Genomic DNA, 13,124 nt, shown 5'->3' on the forward strand with positions numbered 1-13,124 from the left:
CCTCATAGCTCCTTTCTATCTGCTAGATTGGAGGTTGCTCCATTCGATTCAATTTTTGTTCACATAAACTCTTGAAACTGTAGTATGTCTCAGGTTTATCTCTTCATGGGTCTGGAGACAGAAGAGGGAACCCAAGGAGCCCAAGAGCGACGAGCAACCAGACACAGGTAACTGTGGAGCCCCTCGAGCTCGCGACTTTCGCGGCTTCTCGCGGCTTCTCGCGGCTTCTCGCGGCTTCTCGCGGCTTCTCGCGGCTTCTCGCGGCTTCTCGCGGCCTCTGGAGGTCGGGGTATATGCCTGTGGGATCCCAGCCCTGCAGCTTTTACGTTAAAGCTCTCAGCTTTACTGGAGCTCTTTCTCCCAACTCGATTAACTGGCCGCAGTCGGACTGGATACGACTTCAAAGCCGGACGAAGTTCGGGGTCACACTGGTTCCGGTTTGGAAACCTGACTGGGTCCCACGTCAGACCCGGTCCGACTTGGAAACTGAACTGGGTCCAGGGAAGGACTGGGTCCAGCTTGGAAAGGGGACTCAGTTCGGCGTGGACTGGGTCCGACTTGGAAACCGGACTGAGTTCAGGGTTGGACTGTGTCCGCTTTCAAAACCCTCTGGCTCCAGGGCCGGAAGGGGTCCCGTGTGAGGCCTCCGGTGAGAATTTTTGTTTGAAGACTGAACGAGCAGGTGAACCTCACAAAAGATAATCCTGAGTTACGGTGGCCACAGTAAACTTTCATCGTAGATAAGCTTATCCATTTATGAGGCGCCCTACAGAAAAAGGCGTCTCAGCCAAGCACTCACCGTTGAGAGGGGAGGGAAAATTATTTTTTCCTCGTCTAAAGTATCTGGTGACCAGGACGAGAACGCTGGGGCATCGCGCTCCCTCCGGAGCCTGTGGAAGGGATCCTGGGAAAACTGGCCAAAGCGGACAAAGGGTAAGAATTCTTACCAAAGAAGCTCTTCTATCTCTGTGGCACCTGGTCCATAGAGGAAGGTAAAATTTCCCTTTGTCCCTTCCTTTCCAAATCCAGATTGGCGGGCAAAACAAAACAAACTCGCCCCAAAAACAAACAAACAAAATCATTAGATCTTCCAATTGTGACTCATGAATTTGCTTTTTAGATACCATTAGTTGTCGATCCTTTCCCTTCTTGTTTGTCTTTTGTGTCTTGAGAACTTGGCCTGGCATCTGTCAGGTTGGCAGCTCCAAAAATTATGGCCAGGCGGAAATGTGGGTTGCCTCTGTTTACCTTTTAACAGGTCAGAGAGAGAGGGAGCAGAACCATTGAAGGCAATGAAGGGTTAATATATTGCTTCTACTTACAACCTTCAAACCTCTTCTCTCCAGACCTGTAAAATGGTCCAATTAGACATGACAATTTCCAGCATTCAATTATTTAAATTCCGTTTACTGTGGCAAAGTTGTTTACTGTTAAGGGTGCCCTTTAAGTGTCCTCTAGCATCACAGACGAGATGCAGGAAGCCATCTTGCATCCATAACTTCTGTTAGCATGGTATCTGGCGAGCTTTAGGCTCTGGTTTGGCTGTCACTGGGGAGACCACAGCATCCTCTAGTGGTCAGATTTAAGCTTCAAGACGTGAATATTTTGAACATGACAAGAAATTATCCTAAACCTTAAGAGTGTCAGGCAACTGTGTTGGGAAAGATTTTGATGCACCTGATACATCTCAGGTTTTTTTAGGCCTCCATCTGCTTCTCCCTTCTCGGCTAGTTCTTCATAAGGGCTCAAGAATTCAAACTGCTTTTCCATCTCTTTTTTAGTGATTATAGATACTTTTTCTTTTGAGGTACTTCTTACTTCTACCTTATTTGCTGTCCCTACGCACATAGGTCTTTTAATATGAGGAAGCTACCTAAAGTTCCTATAGAAGAAATAGGCAAGGAATAATCCACCTGAGATGATTGTGGTTTAGACGAAGCATTAGATTTTTGAGTCCACCCTGGATTAAAAACCTAACTCTGCTACCTTATTTGCCGGTGCTATTAGTCAGGTTACTTAACTTTTCTACGTTGACTCACAAGATAAGGATAACCTTACAGGGTTATTGTGGCTCACATATAAAGCCAAGTCAACTACACAGAGTCCTCGTACAATGGTTGCTCTATTAAATCCCAAGGAAACCTAAAGAAATTATTTCAGTCACGAAAGCTAACAGATAACATGTTTCTGGACTGAAAGTTTTCCAAGTATTCCTTCTGAAGCTAGTTTAATTCTCTGTGGGATTTTTGTCCTCAGGATCAACTGGGTCCTGTCAGTTAGTAACTGTAATCACATTTTCCTGAGACAATAGTATGTGAGGAAGGTAATGGAGAAGGAAAAAGCATCATGATGGAAACCTTGTCCAAGATTTCAGAATTGCTGTATTTTGTAAAATCTGGTCTATTCTGAGTTTGTCTCAGTCCCCTGACCCCAGTGTAATCAAACATGCCTTTGAGGAAAAAGCATACAGGAACAACAGGAAGTATTTAGATGCATTTTATTCAACAGTCAGGTCCGCTAGGCATTGTGGGAACCACAGGAGATTTTAGAACCTTGGTTCTCAGCAAGGTCCAGATTTTTGAATGAGGACAGGGATCTGGTGCTTCCTGTAGAAGAGAATGAAAAAAAAAATCAGCTTGAATTTTGCTGACAAAAAAAGTGACTATGGGAGAAAAACAATGAAAAAAACATCAGCTTTATTTAAAATAGAAAGGTTTCAAATTTTTATTCCCATTTTCCTGCCTTTCATTCATGTATTCATTCACTTATTCATTAATTCATCAAATATTGACAGACACTCTTTCTTACATACACTAGGGATACAACAGAAAGGAAAAATGTCCTTACAGAGTTTACAGATCTACTGTGGCATTACAGTAAACCTCTGAAATCAATCTCTAATTCATCGTTGCTTCTTTTTCTCCTAATATCATTGTTCTAGCCACAAGGCATCCAGCTTAGCTGGTGCCTGGGCTACTACAGGATGTTCTAATTGACTGATCCTTTGCCTTAGAACTCTGGGGTTTAATACCTGTGAAATCTCACATAAGGAAATCATATCTATATCCTATCTGACACCTGCCAGGTCTGAGCATCCTCCCCTCCAGATAAAACCACTCTGCTCCCCAGGACACTATCTTTCCCAAACCAGTTTTCTTATCTGTCAGCTGAGTATTCCTAAATCCTGTAATTGTGCCTCATGAGGTTGTTTTCAGAGCTCGCTCTCTCTCTCTCTCTTTTTTTAACCATCCTTTCCTTGAATATACTACTGGTTTATAAAAATTCTTCTAGTTCTTTGTTACTTGAGGACATCTGACTTCTGTATATCTATGCATGTATTTATCTGGACCTTGATGATTCTTCATTTTAAGAGTTTTATTGTTTTCTTGTTCCATAAATATCATCCATGCATAATACTTGTCTGAGTTGTTTAGTATACATAGCACAAACATCTAAACACAGTACACAGGTTGACTTACCTTCTATGGCTGTGTTGTCCAATATAGAAGACACCATCCCTATTTAGCTCTTTAAATTCACATCAGTTAAAGTTATGTAATATTAAAAATTCAGTTTCCCAGTTGTACGAGCCACATTTTAAGTACTGGTGGCAAGGCTAGTGGCTTCTATACTAGACAACACAGTTACAAAACATTTCTGTCTTTGCAGAAAGTTCTACTAGAGAGTGCCGGTCTACAGAACAGAATTTGCCAGTACAAATTCCCTGAGAAGACAGAGAAAAAAGTCCTTACTGACTATATCTGACAAGCACGTAATGATCAAGGAGATGCAAGCCTTTGTCTACCCATCTCAAAACCCAACAACTAGGGTCAGAGCCTGGTTCTAGTTAACAAAGTATTTTTGGGGGGCTTTTAACGGGCAGTAGAGAGAAAGGTGGTATGGTACATTGTAAGTATTTTACACTAGGAAAAGCCACATTTTCTCTCTAGACCTGTTTTCTTTTTCTTTTTTAAATCAATTAATTTATTTGAGAGTGAGAGAAGAGGCAGAGGGAGAGGATCTTCAAGCAGACCGACTTGGGCTCAGTCCCATGACTCATGAGATCGTCACCTGAGCCAAAACCAAGAGCTGGACACTCAACTCACTGAGGCACCCAAGCGCCCCTAGACCTGTTTTCTTATCTGAGAAATACAGGAAGAGAAGTTACATTTTCTGGCATTCAAATGTTCTTCTCATATTTAAATATTTTTGAAAAAATAGAATGAGTAAGCAGGACAGGTAGGTTTTAAAGGCTAAGGGAATGGGGTGTCTCAGCTGTATGTTAATATTTTTGCAATATTTCATTCTAAACGTTGGGCATTTTGGTCTTGGCACTTGGGAATTTTCTAAATCTCAAGGCTGTTATGTTGCTTTCTCCTCCCCTTGGATGGAAATATGATGTTTGACCTTTATGTCAACAGCCTAGGTCATGAGAAAATTAACAAGTGTTTTCCAGTTCCTTTTACAAATATTTAGTGTGGAAATAAATTCACCACAAAGCAGAACATCTAATATTTTGGTTCTAAAACTTGAGGATATTAGATCTCTCTCCCTGGGGCCCTATTTCAACAATCCTTGCTAACACTGAGGATTTTCTGAAGTGATTTAAAGCAGACCTAGAAGAGAGGTCATGTTATTGGGAATTTATACTACGGAATAATGGAAATGCGTGTAGTCATTTGAGTCTAAGTCAAAGTTGTTAATGCTAAATCGGTTCTAAGAATAACAGTTTTCTGGGCTACTTGTGGAATCTCTTTTATTTGTTTTGATCACTCTACGCCTTTATTTAACCTGGGATGCCTTTGCGGTGCTGCAAAATTCAGAGCCCTGTTTAAATGACATCCTTTTCATGGATCCTTTCTTGACCCTTTTAGTACTAAGGAATCTGTGTCTCTCCTTCACTCCTGAGGTACTTTCCTCACACCTCATTTGATGGCACTTGTCCCAAGTTACCAGAAGTTTTCTTATTTGTACTTATGACCTATTTTCTTTTACTCATAAGCACAAGGAAAGCAGAGGAAACCGGCACAATGCTGGGCACATGTTAGGTGTTCAGGAGCTGAGTAAAATAGGAAATTTGTGGCAGATCTGCTTCTCTGAGGGCCTGAGTTTGATTCCCAGCACCTACCTATGATCACTTCAGAAAATGAGATTCACTGAGGCTGGCTCTCATCTCCATAAAAAAAGTTACAAAAGAATGTTTTTGGTCACCTGATCCATATAATTCATATTTGTATTTTTGAGGGCTTTTGTAAACACAATCATTACCATCACCAAGTATGATTTTTTTCAAGATTTTATTTTTAAGTAGTCTCTACACCCGACGTGGGGCTCAAACTCACAATGCAAGATCAAGAGTCATATGTTCTAGCAACTGAGCCAGCCAGACGCCCCTGTGATCTTTTAAACTTAAAAGGTATTTTGGGTGTATTAGCTTTTTAAAAATCTAGACTATCTGTTGATTTGCTGTAAAGCATGAGTTTTTGTTATACAAGTGATTTTTGAAAAATTAATTCAGAGAACCATTCAAACACTTTCCTCTATTCCACTGTCCTTTCCTTAACACATTTATCTTGCACCATGTTATTAATACCTTTCTCCCTTTTGTTCAGATTTTTCTTCTTATTGGAGTGCCTGTCTCTCCTTTATGGCCTAAACAAAGCCTCCAAACTTTTCCGAATTGTAGCAGGCCTAATTAGTTGTTTTTAATATTGTGCTCCCAGAGTACTTTGCTCTTTTTTCCACTGACTACACTGTATTAACATTGAGTATAACCAAACTGAGACTTGAAACATGTTGGACTTCCTTCTGTATCTCACAAATATTTAGTCTGATACCTGACTTTAAAGCATAGTTGAAAGAGCAAGGATTTGGACCCACGTCTGTCACTTACTGCTTGTTGATCTCGAGCAAGTTACTTAAGCTCAGTCTCAATTTCTTCATGTGTATAATGGGTTTAGTATTCTCTGCCTCATAGATTTGTGAGTATTCAGTGCCTTGCCCAATGCCTGACACAATAAGTATTGTTTTGTATAACAACACACACACACACACATAAACACATGCACATCTCTGTAGATAATCATACCAGATATGTAATGAGAAAAAGAGATTGGGAATTATTTTTGGAAAGTCGAGATGTTTTGTTTCTCTCATGGTAAGATTAATGTTATTGGTATATTGATTGGAACTTAGAGGGATAAGATATATGAAAATTTGAAGATGACTAGCTTAAAAATACATTTTAAAAGACATTCAAATTTGTACTCACTTATTTTGAACACATAACACACATTCATTAGAATAAGTTTCTCCATCAGTCCCGCAGACAGGATTATAGATCTTCGTACATGCAGTTGTTTCAGTGTTACATTTAGCCTAAAAATGGAATTAAACAGAATTATTTTCCATTATTTAGCGTTCTTTGAGTTTATAGCAAAATCTCTAAAAGGGTTTTCACTTCCTTGGAGTTGGTTAGCTTAAAGATGGAAGCCCGGCAGTGATGGGGGGGAGTGATACTGAGTATCTGAGAGGAAGAATCCAAGGTTTCGAAACAAAATGCCTGATTGCATGTAATACCTCTGCTGTTTACAAGCTATAATATGTGGGCAAATCTCCTGGTGGCTCCGAGCCTCAGTCACTTCATCTGCACAATGGGAAGGATATTATCGCTTCCACACCTATCTCATGGTGGTGGTGTGAGGTTTAAATAAGGTGAGTGAGATCATGTTCCCAGTTTGCAATGATGGCAGGTGCTGGTTCCTGTCAGGTCAGCCACACTGTGGGCATGTCTTCCTTGCCCACTGTGGTCCAGTCACACTGCCCTTCTCTTAGTCATGTGTTGACTTCAGGTGCTTTCTGCCCTGGGAGCCCTTGCATAGTCTGTTTCCTGGACATCAGTAAGAACTCATAGTTATGGAATGGCTGTCATAGGCATGTGCTTTCATGTATTACTCTATTTAAATCTTACAACTATCCTATGACTTTTTTATTATACTCTTCTTCCAGTGAAGACAGTGAAACACAAAGAGATTAAATCACCCAAGGCTACGCAGCTGGTAATTCCAGATCCAGGATTCAAACCCAGTTGGTCTAGGACCTGAGCTTTGGCTCTTCGCCACTTCAGTCTACTACTTTTACCCACCAGTTATATTTCGCTAACATTCTCTTATCCTTCATGGCTCAAAATATATCTCACTTAGGGGCACATTCTGTGATCTAACCAGGCTAGGTTCCAGATGGTATCTGAATTTCTTTAAACCTTTATCATTAGTGTAATAATTTATTTACTCATACCCTTTTGGTTTGCCATCTATCTCCTCACTAGATATAAATGAAAAGGGACACTTCTCTTCCCTGGTCTTCAAATTTACCACAGTTAATAAATTTATAAACTCAGAACAAAAAAAGAAGTTAGGTATAGAATATTTTTCTAGAGGCAGAACCGAGTTTATTATTTTCTTTTGTTCATTATAAATTAGAGCTTCACCTTGGGGATTGGGAGAACTTTATGCCAACATGGTCAAACTGGCTGTAAGGAGGAAGGCTGCTGGGGGGAAGTTAAGAAGAATGCCCCCCCCCCCAAATCCTTGCCATACCAGATAGCCTCAGAACGTTCAGAATGCCTTCACAGCAAGCATTATATGACAACATGGAAATTGCCTGTGTGTTGGTGCATTTGTCCTTCAGCATAAGCCGCTGTGGGGGCACTGCTGTCACAATCCACACTTCGCAGGTTAAGCCTTGCTAGTACCACACACCCGTCCTGACTTCAGGTGGAACTGAAATGTCACAGCTTGACCGTGAGTTGAGTGGAGTAAATAGTTCTAGCCTGAGAGATAAAAAAGTACAAAATTGTCTTTACCTCTCTTCCCACCAAGCCAGCTCTAGTGTTACCTAGAAAACATAAATGAGACCTGTGAGGTCAGGTACTAAATGGGAGAAGCCAGATCGGCCCTTATTTGCAATCTTCCACTTCCATTGAAGACTTCTCTGCTGGCCTCTTCTGCTCCCCACCCTTCTTCTTTTTTTTTTTTTTTCTTAAGATTTATTTATTTATTTGAGAGAGAAGGAGAGGACACATGAACGCATGAACAGGGGAAAGGACAAAGGGAGATGGAGAGAATCCTCAGGTACACTCCTGCTGAGCACGGAGCCTGATGCAGGGCAAGATCATGACCTGAGCCAAAATCAAGAGTCGGACGCTCAACCCACTGAACCACCCAGGTGCCCCACCCAACCCCTTCTTATTTCTGCCTTCTCTCAAGGACATCTGACTGGTGCCCCATCACTCCCTGCCTGCTGAAGCCTTAAGAAAATGAAGCGGAAGTTTGATTATGACCAAAGTATCTCAGTTGGGCGTTTCATGAAAGTTGACCCATATCTTTTGAAAACAGAAGTGATTTACTTACTGCTCGAAATGTGTCAGGCAAGAGCAAATATCTTCTGAATGTTCACTGCCTTCTCACAACTGGTTACTAGACCTTTGATCTTATAATTAGTGATGTAAGAAGTGTCAGTGTATAAATGAAGATGTGGAGAGTTTATATGAAAATTTGTGAAACAGTTACCACTAGCACCAGCCAGATCTTGTGACACAAAACTAACTTGCAATTACACGTAAGTCTTCTTTAGTAAGTAATGTTAAGAATAGAACTCTTTTGACATCTCACCATCAGTCCCCAAAGAGCTCTTTCCCTCTACTACATTACACTGATTATTAGTCCAATTCACACTTCTTGAATTTACAGATAGACACTTAAAATTGCCATGCTGCATCCCCTAGAAAATAACAGGTTTGTTGACATTATGTAGGGGGTGGTGATCTTGGATGAGCTTATTGAAGGGAAGAGGAAGTAACTTGATAGTATCCAAAGGAAGAAATGTTGGTGAGATTTGATTTTGATATTGACAATTTCTGAGGTGATCTAGGTAAGGAGGTAGCTCCTCCTAGCTAAATTTTATGAGAAACAGCAAGACACCTCTGGGTTTGAAGAAGCCCTCTGGAATAGGTCCCTGACCTTATTTCATTTCATTGGGTGGGACCAAAAGATCTGTCCAAAACTAGACTCTAAGTTTAGAATGTAATGAGCTCAGTAATGCAACACGTCAAAAAGGTTTTGCTTAAGTCAGAAAAATATACAAAGGCACCTACCAGATAAGCTCAACAGGGCCAAGGCACTGAGAAGAAAGATGCTTGTTACCTTCATGGCTGAAAGTTCGGTATCCAGACCTCAGTGGAAAACTGCATTGAACTTACCACTTCTCTTCAGAACCCTGGGACTGGAAGGGTTATATAGTTAGGTTGGCCGTCCAGGCACCACCTCCTGCCCTGTCACAGATCTTTGGCTATTCATTGACTCTGTAACATAGCCTGGCCCCAAGTTTTGGGAATGTCACTTGCGTAAGAAAGATGAAAGAAACAGCATAGGCCTGCCATATGCAAGGCCAAGACTCCGTCAGAAAAGTTCTGGTGGTCAGTTAGTTGGTTCTCCCCCCAACTTCCTCTGTGACTATGGGGAGCCCCAGTGGCCTCATCCATAAGATGAACTCAAAGGTCCCCTGTACTCTAGCTCTGGATATATAAACGGGTATGGATATCCACAAATTGCTCTCTATTCTTCTTTTCTTCCAGCTTTTCCCTTTTTTAATTTTTTCTCTTTTCTTTTGTTCTGTCACTCATCCACAAAGCCCAAGGTAGCTGACAGAGAGACAGGTTAGAGTTAGAGAGGGGTCAGGTCCCTAAGGTGGGTATGTATGCTCCAGGGCTAGATTGTGCTCACCGGACACTTACTAGCTCTGTGTTCTTAGGCAGGTAGTTCATTCATGCTGTACCTCACTTTATTCATCTGAGATCTGAAATAATAATAGCATTTAACTCAGAGTGTTTATCTTTCATTCAAGCATAAGTATTGTTCTACCACGTGTTATTGGGAGACAGTTCTCAATTCTATCTTGTGTTTCTGCCTGTTTTGTGAGGAGAGGCACTGATTGCCTGCCTGTGCCTCAATTGCTCTTTTCAAGAGTTTGTACAACAAATGGACTTGGAAAGTGGAATAGTGTTTTCTCTCTGGAGCAAAGGGGAAGTTTGTTTCCTGTTCATTATAATAAAGATAATATCTCTCACCTGTGCAAAGATTAGGTGGGTGTGGTGCCCCTTAAAAAAGATTAGGGATTTTTAAAAAGCATGGCATCCTTCTTATGGAGCACAATGCACTTTCTCTGTAGGTACCACTTGGTCCTCGTCATGTCACCTTGTAGAAACTGGGGCTTGGGAAACCGGATGACACTGGCACTCTGGTTATTGCTATTGAATAATTAAGTCCCTTGTCTCTGACTCAGCAGCCTTGTGTCTTCTGCCAGCATCCCTTTAACTGTGGCAAGCTTCCAATAGGGTAAAATCTCAGATCCTCCCTGATCTTGCACTGTGCTCATGTCTGGGGATACATCAGTGAGTAAAAATGACAGTCCCTGCTCTCAAGGAGCCTCCATTGCATTTTAGTTGGGGGAGACAGGCAGTAAGAAAGTCATCTGATAATTATAAAGCATACAAGATTATGATAAATATTATGGAGAAAAAGGATAAAAAGGGTAAGGGTGCTGGAGGATCGGGAGATAGGCGTTATAAGATTGGTCATTAAGTGACGTCTGAACAGAAACACGAAGGAAGTGTAGAACTGAACCATGCAGATATCCAAGAACAGGCTCTCCAGACAGAGAGAACAGCGAGGGCCAAGGCTCTTAGGCAAAAACTTGCCTGACCCATTTGACAAACATCCAGGGTGATGGATAATCTGGCTGGAGCACAGTGATGGAAGGACACCTAGGCAGTGTAGTAAAGGAAGCAGGGAGGCCTGGATGGTGAAGGGCTGGGTAGGCTGGAGTAAGGACTTCGGTTTGGAACCTGAGGGAAAGCCCTTAGAGTTGTGGCGCAGGAATGACATGATATGGTGGTCATCCTAAAAGGTTATTTTACCTGCTTAAGACAATAAACTTGAAGACAAGGGCAGCAGCAGGAAAACCAGCTGCTGGGCTCCTGTCCTAGTCCAACCAAGAGCTGATGATGGAAGAGGAAGGAAGAGGTTGACTCTATAGTTCAGGCGAACTTCATACATGTAAAACGTTTGCAACAGTTTCTGGCACATGGTAAACACTTAGAAACATTGCCCATCACTATAATTTCATTGTTGTTATTTTTTCAGGATTTATAATGCCATTCCATCTAACCGGAATGTTCTTCTTTACCCATATGCATTGCTGAATTCCTCTGTCTTTAAGGTTCACTTCAAATGTTGTTTCTTAGTGGAAAACTTCTGCTCTCTCTGGGCTGCCATGGTGGTTGAATGCAACACATAGCACACTGTTGAAACTGTGTGTGATGGTTCCCCCATCTTCCATTTATGTGTCAACCTTCACCATCCTAGCTTCCTCCTGCCTCTCTACTGCCACTGAACTTGCTCTTGTTTTGGTCACTAATTCAAATCAATTAATTCCGTGGACAATTTTTCAGAACACATGGCCTCTAATTCTTTACACTTGATCACACTCGATATCGTTTCTTCTTTTTTTCTTTTTTCTTTTTTTAGATTTTTTTACTTATTTGTGAGAGAGAGAGAGAGGGAGGGAGAGAGAAGGAGGTTGTGGTCATGGAGAGGGAGAGGGACAAACAGACTCCCCGCTGAGCGCAGAGCTCAATGTGGGGCTTGATCCAGGCTGCCAAGATCATGACCTGAGCGGAAATCAAGAGTCAGATGCTTAACCTACTGCTCCACCCAGGCGCCCCAAGATATAATTTCTTTTCTTGTGTTTCATGACTGCACAGTCCTCTGCATTTCTTCATTCCTTCTCCATTCTCATATCATCTTCATCCTCCTTATTGACTCCTCTTCTTCTAATGAGTGAAGAGTTAGAGTTTCTCAAGTATTGGTCCTGTGCCCTATTCATGTCTCACTTTTCATTTTCCTTAGGTAAACTCATTCATTCACATCATTTAAATTATATCTTTATAAAATCCCCAGATACGTATCTCTTTCCTAGACCTGCCTTTGGATCTTCAGACCAGATACTAAGAGCCTTCTTGACTGTTTGGACATCCTATGGGCACTTCAAATGTGATATGTCCCATAATAACTTTGATCACTCACCACAAATACTTTTCTCTTCAGTCTCCCCTTTGCTTCTCTGCCTTCCAACAGGTTGGTTAAGCCAAAACCTAAGCGTTCCCCTTACTGCCTCCTTTTGCCCTTACCTTGTACCACCTCCCAAGCTTAATTTGTTACCATGTTCTCTTCTTGAATCTGTATCTGAAATAACCTCAATGCTGAATGCTTCTCATCATTTTATACCAACGTAGCAAAGATAATGACATCATTGTCTGTGTCCCTCCCTGAGGGTAAATCTGGCCTTGAGAGTTGTAGATTAACTTTTGAAGTCCCCTTTGGCTTTCTGAAATTTCCTTCAAGACAGTATCTACTGTTATTTCTTCCTCAAAGCTACTCTCCACAGGGAAAAAAAAATAGTTTTTAGGTTTTAACCTCCAAGACTCAGGCTAAATATAATTTTCTCATGGAGCTGCCTTTCCAAGTAGTTCCTCACTCTGTTCTGCATGTACGCTAGGGCTTGTTGTTATATTATTTCCTGATACCCTGCATCACTTAAATTTTATTCTATGTCTGTTTATATGATTATTATGTAATATCCCTTTCCCTTTAGGGAGCACATATGGTTGTTTTGTAACTGAAGTACCTCACCAAGTGCCTGGTAAATAGAAAGTTCTGAATAAATATTTGCTGAAAACATGAATAAAGTAATACATGCATATGCTTCTTTTCTTGAAGACCCAGATCTATGCCTTGTTCATTTCGGTGTCTCTTGCCTGCCACAGATAGTCACTTACTGGCTCACTCAGTCTTTTATTTATTCAGCCGTCATTATAATTCAGATGGCCACTGAGTTCCTCATATTTAAAAATCCTGGCCTGACTGCTAGGGAAATAGATTTGGATTTCTGTGTTTATGGAGTTTAGGCTAAGCATTGATAGATACAGGTTGAGTGAGTAAATTTTTTTTCTTTTCATAATTATTTTTTAAAGATTATTTATTTATTTATTTGACAGAGAGAGGCAC

At 41.1% G+C, this 13,124-nt stretch overlaps 1 protein-coding gene across 1 annotated transcript; it reads right to left on the reverse strand.

Annotated features, from left to right (window-relative positions):
- Positions 1-2,560: 2,560 nt before the first annotated feature.
- SPINK1 (serine peptidase inhibitor Kazal type 1) lies at positions 2,561-9,209 on the reverse strand. Its single transcript, XM_028119044.1, has 4 exons — positions 9,155-9,209; positions 7,865-7,896; positions 6,272-6,378; positions 2,561-2,606 (listed from the first exon to the last, which is right to left on the reverse strand). The coding sequence occupies exons 1-4, from the start codon at positions 9,207-9,209 to the stop codon at positions 2,561-2,563; spliced, it is 240 nt and encodes a 79-aa protein (XP_027974845.1).
- Positions 9,210-13,124: the final 3,915 nt, after the last annotated feature.

The sequence above is a fragment of the Eumetopias jubatus genome, unplaced genomic scaffold (assembly GCF_037043125.1).
Source record: "Eumetopias jubatus isolate StellerSeaLion01/CBP00866 unplaced genomic scaffold, mEumJub1_p1.0 scaffold_5, whole genome shotgun sequence".
Lineage (NCBI taxonomy): Eukaryota > Metazoa > Chordata > Mammalia > Carnivora > Otariidae > Eumetopias > Eumetopias jubatus.